Here is a 10,248-nt window from a genome sequence, read left to right as displayed (position 1 = left end):
CCCAGTCGTAACAGTGTGGAATCCTATAATGACCTTAATCCTGTTTGAGCTAGGATTTAGTCAACGTAAAAGCGACTCGTGTGTTTCGGAAGCAGATAGAAAATGAAGGATGGATCTGCCTGTTGTTGTACGTAGACGTTATTTTAATGGTTTGTGCACAGCAAACTGAAATGAATAATGTCGAGAGAGCACTGCAGTCTTAGCCCGAAGTGTTTAACTAGGAAACTAGTCAAGCGCTTCGGAATGGAATGAGCAATGGAATCCAAGTACCCGATTGACCCAGGCTAGGAGCAATAGCGAGAAGAACCTTAAACAATGAAGAATATCATCGAATAGTAGACCAGACATTTCGGCTTGCGTTATGCGCTACTTGGTTCATACAGTGGAGAACAGCTTGAAGTTGGCTACTGTAACGCCAGCGACAGGATGTCTTGTAGTGGCTATGTGTTTCGTTTGGCTATCGTCAGCTGGGCTAGCTAGAAGCATTCTTGCGTAACTTTGTCAACAATGGAGTCGTAGCAAGTCGCACTGAGTCAACAGAAGAAGAAAACCAAGCATAGTGATACGTGTTACTACTATACTCGTGAACTTTCGTCATCTAGGAGCGCTGTCCTCGAAGAAGATGAGGTTTGGCATACAGTTGATTTTTGGATGGACAATCGTCCAATTTGTGGCGCTCTAAGTAAACAAAGCAAATCACGATTGTAATGCAGACACCCTGAAAATACATTTTGTAAATGAAACAAAAAAAGCTAATATCGTTCGCAAAGAGCAAGGCTGCCTTTGAAAGACGTTACAATCTTTGTGTTGGAAGTCTGTGAACACGATCTTTTACTGTCCAAAATGAATCCTCTTTCCTTCTGTTTCTCCACAAACTTTCTGCTTAGAACTGCTAAAGCTCCCAAGTCGTGCTGCAGGTTACTTTGTATTAATTTGATGAGGCGACTCATTTTTGGAGTCATGAGTGTCCAACCACCTGATTTGGGATTCCTAAAGATTGATTTTTCTTCCCCTCTTTGTTCAGTTTCTTCACATTTCTTCCAACTTAATAAGATTAGGCACCGGGAATCCCCTACTCAAATCTTCAATGGGTCAAAGTGTCGAAATGTTTGTGGTCACAAACTTTCGTGTTTGTGCTGAGTCTTGATAGGGGCTCTTAGGCAGTGTTCCGCAGCGGACTTGTTAATTTGTGCAGCATCCTCTTTTTTATAGTAATTCCGCAGATAATTTTCTATTCATATATCCAAGAAGAAACTTTGAAACTCTGTCTCTCCGCTTTCATGCTGAGGATGGCTAGCGTCCCAGTGTTCTTTAGATTGAATTTTCGCCATCAATGGGTACGTTGTTTTGAGCTTCTATCATTCCGAGGATAAAATCATCACTTTGCCGGCAATATTTCAGAATCTTGAGCCCCCGTGGTAACTTGGGTTCGCTTTCAATGGTACGGTAAAGAGAATTGTTTTACGTCATTTCGTACGTGGAAATTGAAAATTTAGTTTTGCAATCTTCAACCACATTTTTTCCCTTCTTGTAATTAATTTTTATCGTTCTATCAAATAGGCTGAAAGCAACAATAATCAGAGATACGTTACTTTATTTTTTGAAAATGCTTTTTATGATACGAATCGAAAGTAGAAAAAAATGGTACTTAGTACTTAAGATAAAACAAAAGAGTGAACAAATTTATGCGAATGTTCTACAAACAAATCAAATTGGAATAAAGATACAAACAGATCTCAATACTATACTCAAATAAAAGTGGACGATAGACAACAAAACAGTTTATGTAACTAAATATTCAAAATAAATGAAAGCAACAAGCTTACTCTGCAATGCAAGCGCGCTTGCTAAAGAGATGAACAAAGCCCACATTTTTTCAAATATAATCGTAGAGAAACTGTAACTTTTTAGGCATATATACATAGTATAAAATAAGATGGAAAATAATGAAGTTATGTAGACCGTAAGCTTGATTTGGTTACATGCACCCTAAACACAATTGGCTCGTATTTTCAGCTATCTCTGTTAGACGCTACTGCAAAAATAAAACGAATAAAATTCTAAGATCTGGTAGGAAAAAATCACTTGTTAAGCCTGTTACCTAATAGATTCTTTTAGTTGAAACTTGCTAAGAGACGATAAAATAAATATAAAAAATTTGAATTAATAGTTGTCGATTCGAAACAGTACTAAAAGTGAAAATATCCGCCTGTTTGTTTTTTCTATAATAGATTTATTTACAGCAATGAACAGCGTAGTGTAGATGTATATATCGTAAAAACAATACATTATTCGCTCTATTTTATGTTATTACTCATATATGAAAAAAGTAATAAACAATAAAAAAAATTGAAAATAAAATATAAAACTAATGTTTCTCTTCAGCATCGTCCTCTTCAGGATCTTTCCGACCCTTTAGATTATCCGCATTTCTTAGCAATTTATTCAGTCTTCGTCCGATCAGCTTCGGATACTGATTATGTTTGATGAGAAACTCCTTGGACTGATGCGTGACGGCACCTTTGTCCAGCTGGAACTGGCACAGGGCGTGCAGAGGACGTAGCAGCTGCTCCCGGTACGAGTCATCCCGTTCCAGAATGCTCAGCGCTTCGATGGCCGTTTCCAGCGTGCTTAGACAACCGTCGGTCGGTTGGGTTCGGATGATGTAGCTGCTGTTGCCACTGCTGACCAGCTTGACCTGGCGCATCCCGTGCAGCACAGTCGAGCAGGTGTAAATGGCCTTGGCCTGCGGCCAGGTACCGTCGATCAGTATCAAGTTGAATGGGCCCTCGGATAGGTCGAGTTGCTCGATCGGAACTGAGGCAGCACTCGGGAAGAGCAGCAGAGATTTCCGGTCGGTCAAAATCGATTCCAGCTCGGAGTCGAATTTGGGGAACTTTTTGCCTGGGTAATAAAGAGAAAGTTTATAGCTTTTGATTTTATAATCTAAAATTGATTGCTTCTCGCTGTGTTTAAAATTTATATCTTGTTTATTCTGATATCAAGTATGTTAATGAGTACAATAGGCAACAAAACCAGTCTTGGTTCGGTATTTAATAGTTTTGCTAGGCTCCCTTCCAAGTTAGTTGTATGTTCGAGCCCAGATTCAGAAGTATCGTTAGCCTTAGATGCAATTTTTAGTTGTAGTTTTGGATATATCCATTTCTCTCCCTTCAATTAAAAGAATAGTTTACAACATATTCGGCAGCACAATCAATTGAAGACCATTTCCAGTCTCAGTCAAAAGCAAATCATAGTATTGGTGCTACAATTGGCGGAGTTCCGTTGCGATCTTAATATTGAGATCTTCCTGGTTGGGTCTCGTACATACTATTGCGCTTTGGGACCTACATCCTATCCTCTTTAACGCTACCGCGATATGTTTAACGTCCTGTAGATAATTTCCGCGGCGTCAGTTCTTTAATCAGTGGTGCCAAATAGAACTCGTATCGTTAAGTTTTTTGCTGTCTACACTGCTGAGACATGCAAACGCAATAATAAAATCTTTTTGGATCGTTAACGAAGCGGAGTGGTAATGCCATCCATATAAAGACAGAAGACATCTGCGTTGCCTGCGGTCAAGAGGAGCCCCCAGGAAAAAAAGAAGGCTGGAAAACAAGCTAAGAATGCCAAAGCTGGAATCACCTGGATCTGCTGTGACTCTTGCTTGAAGTGGTTCCACACGCGCTGTGTCCGAATCAGCCCGATGCTGCTTGCGGACATTGCGAGCTACAATCTGATCCCTATAGCATGCAATCCCTACGAAGACAAACTGAAGGAGATACAGAAACGAATAGGAGAGCTTTCTACACTAATCAAAAAACTGGAAATCGAAGTATCCAACAACCAAAGTGGCATTAAGAAGCAGTTCGACAGGCTGCAGAATAAGTTTCACGTAGTCAGCCAAGTGAAAGATAGCAAAGCCACTGCCGATCATGTCGAGAGTTAACGTTAAACTAGAAGCGATAGAATCTGGCTTGAAGTTAGCGAAAATCTATTCGCAAAGTGTCAATTGCTGTCGTATCGCAATCAATAAAGTGCCGTAGAAAATAGGTGAAAACATTCAGTCGATCGTTCGTAGTTTCCTCAGTTTTCTCAACGTTTCAGACGTCATGTCTCGAGTGAGTGCCTGTTTCCGTCTACCAGTTAAACCATCCAAATGGACAGACAGATCGATTACACCAACCATCCTGGTTGCGTTCGACAACGTAGTTCTACGTAGATACTTTGAGAAGCATAAAGAAGCGAAATTGAGCAACCTGACATCAGACCTACCGCTGGAATACCGCTTTACAGTAAACGAAATGCTCAATTGGAAGTTTTAGGATTCGTAATCTCGCCCTGAGGATGAAGCAGAAAAATCTTGTCCAATCCGTATACATAAAAAACGACACCGTCGCCGTCCGGCTGCCAGGACAAAATAATTACACCCGTATTGATGATCCCAATCATCTGCTCGAACTACTCAGCCAACATTCCAGTCCGGATGGGTCCTCAATTTTCTTCGACGCAGAATCAAACGAAAGTTCCCTCCAGCAATAACCCTCCAGCATCAACCCCACCACTCGCTAACGATCCACTACAATAAATATAACAAACAACAATCATACAAATTTACGACCTAATATGTCCAGAAGCAACCTCTCAAATCTCCGTATACGCCATCTCAACGTTAGAGGGCTTGAGCGCCACATCGACGGCGTAAAACTATTACTCGATAGCAACCAATACCACATCTTCGCGGTAACTGAAACCAAATATAAACCATCTACTCCAATCGGTCCAATCCGGATCCCAGCTTACAATTTCGTCAGGAAGAAGTCGTGGCACTAAAACCTGCGGCGGAATCGGGATTTACGTTCGAAAAGGGATAAAAGCAACACCAATACTTAAATCAATCTTCGATCCGACAACCCCCATCAGACTAAGGATCGAATTTCTCGCTATTCAGATCATAATTAACGACCTGAACTTAGGTGTAGTGACTTTTTACAACCCATTAGGCTCCAATCCCTACTTCAGCCAGGTGTACGAAAAAGTTCTCACCGATCTGCTTGATTATGGATTCGATAGACTTCGTAAGCGATTTTAACATTAACGTTAAGCCGTCTCACCAAACAACGAACCTTGCAGCGCTTAACCACATCAACTCAACATTTAACCTCACGATTCTCCCAACGGGTCCCACTCGTGTTACCGAAAACACCTCGACTACAATTGACCTGCTAATTACAGACTTGCCTGACTCTGTGATCAAATCGAAGACTTCAACCGGCAACGCCATTTCCGATCACGACGTGATTTATCTTCTGACCAACATCAAGATACAGAGATCTAACCCACAGATAATTAGCGTAAAAAATATACACTCCATCAACGCTCTCCGATTGCAAGCTGATTTTCAATCAAAGGATCTGCGACCGTACTTTGCTGCAGGGGATTCGACCACAAAAGCTGAACAGCTGACCTCTGGGCTGAGAGAATTACTGCAACATCACGCGCCAGAACGCAATGTAACTGTACGCGACAAACATACACCTTGGATTTCAGAAGAAATCATAAGAGCGGTGGAACTCAGGAATTTAGCGTATACCCTATACTCGCGAAACCCCAACAGGATGCGTGGGGACAACCAGTGGCAAGAATACACTAGAAAGAGAGACAGAGCCAACGCCGTGCTACACTTAGACCACAATCTGCCTGCAAAAAAAATATGGTGCAACTTGAGAAGGGAGCGGATCCATAAAAATGCGAGAAATAACACACCTGCTGAGGAAATCAATGCTGAGGAATTGAACAACTTCTTCAGCGTTGGACACAGACAATTACAACCTGCAGGCCATCACAGGACGCCTAATGAACCATCTCACCGCACTGCAGTTGACCATAGAGAACCCGATTTTGACTTCCGCCACACTAATATTGATGAAATTTGCCGAAAGATTCATGAAATAGGTACCAACGCTACAGGTTCTGACGAAATCCCGATCTCATTCATCAAACTGCTATGCCCTTTCATCCTCCCAGCCCTCTCTCACTTATTCAACTCGATCATAGATACCAGATTCTTCCCCTCAAATTGGAAGAAAGCTTTAATTACTCCGATCCCGAAGCTTACCAACCCCACCCAACCTAAGGACTTTCGACCAATAAGCGTCCTGCCAGCATTATCGAAAGTTCTAGAAAAAATTCTACTTGCGCAAATCACAGATCATCTCGATTATCCGAACGCTCCGCTGTTAGCAAAGTATCAATCTGGATACCGAAAAGGATATAGCACGACCACTGCTTTAACGAAAGTCGTTCACGACATTTACGACGGGTTCGGCAGCAACCAATGCATCGTCATGGTGCTGGTCGACTTCTCGTTGGCCTTCAACTGTGTGGATCATCGCATTTTAAAAACAAAACTTCGCAATGAGTTCCACTTTTCTCACCTGAAACTTAATATCATCCTTTCTCGCACACAGAAAACAGTCAGTGCGCTTAGGTGATAGAATATCAAGCGACCGTCATATCCTAGACGGCACACCACAAGGCTCCTGTTTAAGTGCACTGCTCTTCAGCTTATACGTTAACAGCTTGGCGTTGTCCCTCAGATGCAACTACCACCTCTACGCGGACGACATACAAGTGTGCGTATCTGATCCAGCAGCCGACATTGACGTCCTTGTCCAGTATATCAACGATGATCTCGAAGCAATAGCTACGTGGGCCAGAATAATCGCTTATTATGAACATGCAACGAGGGCAGCAGGAACGAGCCCGCCACTTCACCATACCAACACATACAACGTCGAGCGGCAAAAGCCTACTAATATCCGAAGCCTCTTATTGGAATAGCTTACCGTTAGAAATTAAGCAGAAACCAACTCTATCATCCTTTAAAACAGCACTGAAAAGCTCAGCTTAAAGTTCACATACTAACTTGAACTAATATTAGCTTAAACCCCTACTTTTTCTTAAAATTTAGTTATTCATCTGATTTATTTTTCAACACAGTAAACAATAATCTACATGTACAATCCAAAATGTTGCTTCCTTGACCTGAGTTAAGGCATATGTCGACAGGTTACCGTAATATTGTTAATTAAAATACAAATAAACAAACAAATACAATTCCACGTACCTTTATAAATTAAACACTTTCCGGGGGCCAGTCCAACCGAAAGCATAGGCGCTGTTCGCAGGGCTCGTTTCTCCTCCGCTGGATGCTGCAATAGTATGATCCGACTTTTCGGATTGAAGGGCTGAGTGGGCAGTGCCGAGCACCAGCAAACCGGAACCGGTCGTCTACAATTGTAGTAGGTAGTAGTTGGTACATTATAAGAGCCCACAGTGAAAAATAGGAAATCGTTTAACTCACCCGCACTTGTCACAGATGTCCCGCATCTTTGGTGGATCAGCCGGAATGTTCGCTAGGTCGCCCCAGACTGCTTCTTCGCTAAAGGAGTCAGTTCCTGTCATCGTGCTGTTGTCTTAAAAGCTTTTAAATTTATAAATGCTGCCGGAACGAATCTCGTTACTGTTTATGTTTATCTCATTTACCGCATGCGGTACACGAACGACGTTGACGAGTTTTATAGTGACTTAATTATATCTTCTGCAGGGCAGCATAGGTTTGTGTCTTGAGTTAACTATTATACGCAACAAGCTATAATGTTTTACTTACCAGTTATATTCTGCTATAATTGCAAATCATTTCGGAAGCATAAATTTAGGCTATATATCGTTTCTATTTTTAAATATTTTTAAATCACTGTAGCTGGAAAGATAGTTTGAGAATTCAGCGTTTCAGGTGTTTTTATCATTTCTTTTCAATCGCAATTTTTTTTGGACTGACCTCACATGTCACAGCTTGAAGTACCCGTTATTTTGCGGTTTTCTCATTAAAAATATGACAATTGCCCTACATTTTTATTAGGAAGCGTCTTTGTTTGAATAGAAATTTAGAAAGAACATTCAATTCCGCATTCAACAACCTATTTGTGATCGAAGTATTAATTTTATTCCAAATTAGAAACGTGCTCGCATGAACTTTTAAGGGCACAGTCTAAAAAAAAATTTCAACAATTTTTTTTTGCTGGTTTACATGTATACGTAAAAGTATGTGTGTGAACTTTGAGCTTGAAATTGGAAAAAAATAACGGAAGTTATAATTATAGCATCTTATAGTGCGAAACAATACCTCACTAACCCCTTAAGAGTTCATGCGAGCAAGTTTCTAATTTGGAAAAAAATAATAACTCTGTCATTTTTCAACCGTTTTTAATAATAAATAGGTCGTTGGATGCGAAATTTAATGCTCTCTCTAAAATATTATTTAAACGAAGACGCTTCTTAAGAAGAATAATAAGTAATTTTCATGGAAAAATCGCAAAATTATGGTTGTTTTCATATTGTTGACCCACAGCCGCAAAGAATCTTTAACAAAAGAACATAACATAACATATCGTTGGACATGTCATTTCTTCTTCTTTCCATAACACTCAAAAAATTTCAAATCGGATATGGTTTGTTGGTTTTGAGCGACAATTTGATTAATTGGGTGATTTTTGCCTTTCTCATATAGAAAGGTTATGCAATCACTCTGAAAAACGTCAACCTAACCCCGGTCCGGAGGGCCGAGTGTCATATCCCATTCGACTCAGTTCGTCGAGATCGGAAAAAGTCTGTATGTGTGTGTGTGTGTATGTGTGTGTATGTATGTGCGTATGTGTCAAATAATGTCACTCATTTTTCTCAGAGATGGCTGGACCGATTTGCCCAAACTTAGTCTCAAATGAAAGGTGCAACCTTCCCATCGGCTGCTGTTGAATTGATTGGATTGATCGGAATTCTGGTTCCGGAATTACGGGTTTAAGAGTGCGGCCACACAGAAATTTCTCATATAAACTATAGGAAAAATTAAAAATAGAATTTTTATTTTTAATGCTAAATGTCTTCAAGGTGCATGAAACGTCGAGATTTGATGCAAACTCGAAAAAAAAATTGACGACGATTCACTTTTTTGGATTTTGGCACTTTTTTGCCTTTCTTATATAGAAAGGTTATGCAATCACTCTGAAAAACGTCAACCTAATCCCGGCCTTTTTTTTTGACTCGCATAAGGTTTCTGGATTTTAGCAGGGGCGTAGTTGATAGTTTACGGAGAGGGGTTACACCCACCCTCTACTGTTCACTCCCCTCCCTTAAAAATCTTCTTAAATCACCCCTCAGACCACCACCCCATCCAGCCCTCATACCACTCCCCTTCAACCCCATCATCTTTAAACCACCACTATATCACAAAGCATACCAATTTAAGCTGGGGAGTCGTTCGTTCATGGGACTTTCGCCCTCCTCACATACCCACCCCCGCATGACAAAATGAGTTAGCAAGCAGATAACATTGATCTAATGCTGATTAGGCTAATGAAGTACGATATTTTTTTGTTTCAAGTGTTTCACCGTCGACACGTAGCTCATCAAGTTCGTGGCTGGCAAGCCATTGTGTATAAGTGCAAAGTGTACTAGGAATGTAATGGACATTTCCACAATTATGTTGAACATAAAAAGCCTCCGTGCCATAGTTTAGAGAAATGAGAAAGGCACAATTGCACCGCTAGGTGGATTAAAACAGGTTTTTTTGTTTAGAATTCGCTCATGCTTCCAAGATTTTTTTTTCGAGGCCCGGAGGGCCGAATCTTGTACACCAATCGACTCAGCTCGACGATTTTGGACAATGTCTGTGTGTGTATGCAACGGACAAACTCTCATTAGTGTTTCTCAACAACCGCTGAACCGATCTTATCCAAACTAATATCAAATGAAAGCCTAACATCCAGACAGAATGCTATTATATTGTTTTTGATTCAGATGTTTATTTTCTAAGATATGGATGTGTATGAAAGGGGGTTTTGCAGGTTTTTTTTTCAAAATTATTGTCGAAATTGACAACATAGATGAACACTTTATATATCTTCAGATAGACTATATGAATACTTTTCGAACGAGCTAAAGTTTTTTTTGAAATCGGACTATTATCAAAAGAGATATTTAGGGTAAAGTGCCTATTTTCACCATAATAAGGAGGGTGCCTCACTAATTCATTAATTACTTCGGCTTACAAGCAGTAGTGGAATGCATACAAATTGGAATCAATAGCGTTGCTTAGAATCAAGATAATAACACAAATGCGTTGAAAACAATGAAATTTTCCTGTTTGAGCGCAATGAAAATTCGAATCGTGTGCTCCTATTGTTGCAC

General features: G+C 40.4%; 1 protein-coding gene across 1 annotated transcript; it reads right to left on the bottom strand.

The window, feature by feature from the left end:
- Positions 1–2,226: 2,226 nt before the first annotated feature.
- Positions 2,227–7,543, bottom strand: LOC131684040 (tRNA-uridine aminocarboxypropyltransferase 2). The gene is made up of 3 exons (XM_058966550.1): positions 7,367–7,543; positions 7,130–7,293; positions 2,227–2,904 (listed from the first exon to the last, which is right to left on the bottom strand). The coding sequence occupies exons 1-3, from the start codon at positions 7,465–7,467 to the stop codon at positions 2,369–2,371; spliced, it is 801 nt and encodes a 266-aa protein (XP_058822533.1). The 5' UTR covers positions 7,468–7,543; the 3' UTR covers positions 2,227–2,368.
- Positions 7,544–10,248: the final 2,705 nt, after the last annotated feature.

This window comes from Topomyia yanbarensis, chromosome 2, assembly GCF_030247195.1.
Source record: "Topomyia yanbarensis strain Yona2022 chromosome 2, ASM3024719v1, whole genome shotgun sequence".
Lineage (NCBI taxonomy): Eukaryota > Metazoa > Arthropoda > Insecta > Diptera > Culicidae > Topomyia > Topomyia yanbarensis.
This window is presented reverse-complemented; position numbering and strand designations above follow the sequence as displayed.

What these genes read in the sequence shown, in the direction of transcription:
- LOC131684040 (XM_058966550.1), bottom strand. Translation starts at nt 7,467, where the DNA reads ATGACAGGAACTGACTCCTTTAGCGAAGAAGCAGTCTGGGGCGACCTA. An exon ending in GACATCTGTGACAAGTGCGG is followed by an intron (nt 7,294 to 7,366) that starts GTGAGTTAAACG and finishes CTACAATTGTAG; the next exon opens with ACGACCGGTTCCGGTTTGCT. An exon ending in AAAGTGTTTAATTTATAAAG is followed by an intron (nt 2,905 to 7,129) that starts GTACGTGGAATT and finishes TTTATTACCCAG; the next exon opens with GCAAAAAGTTCCCCAAATTC.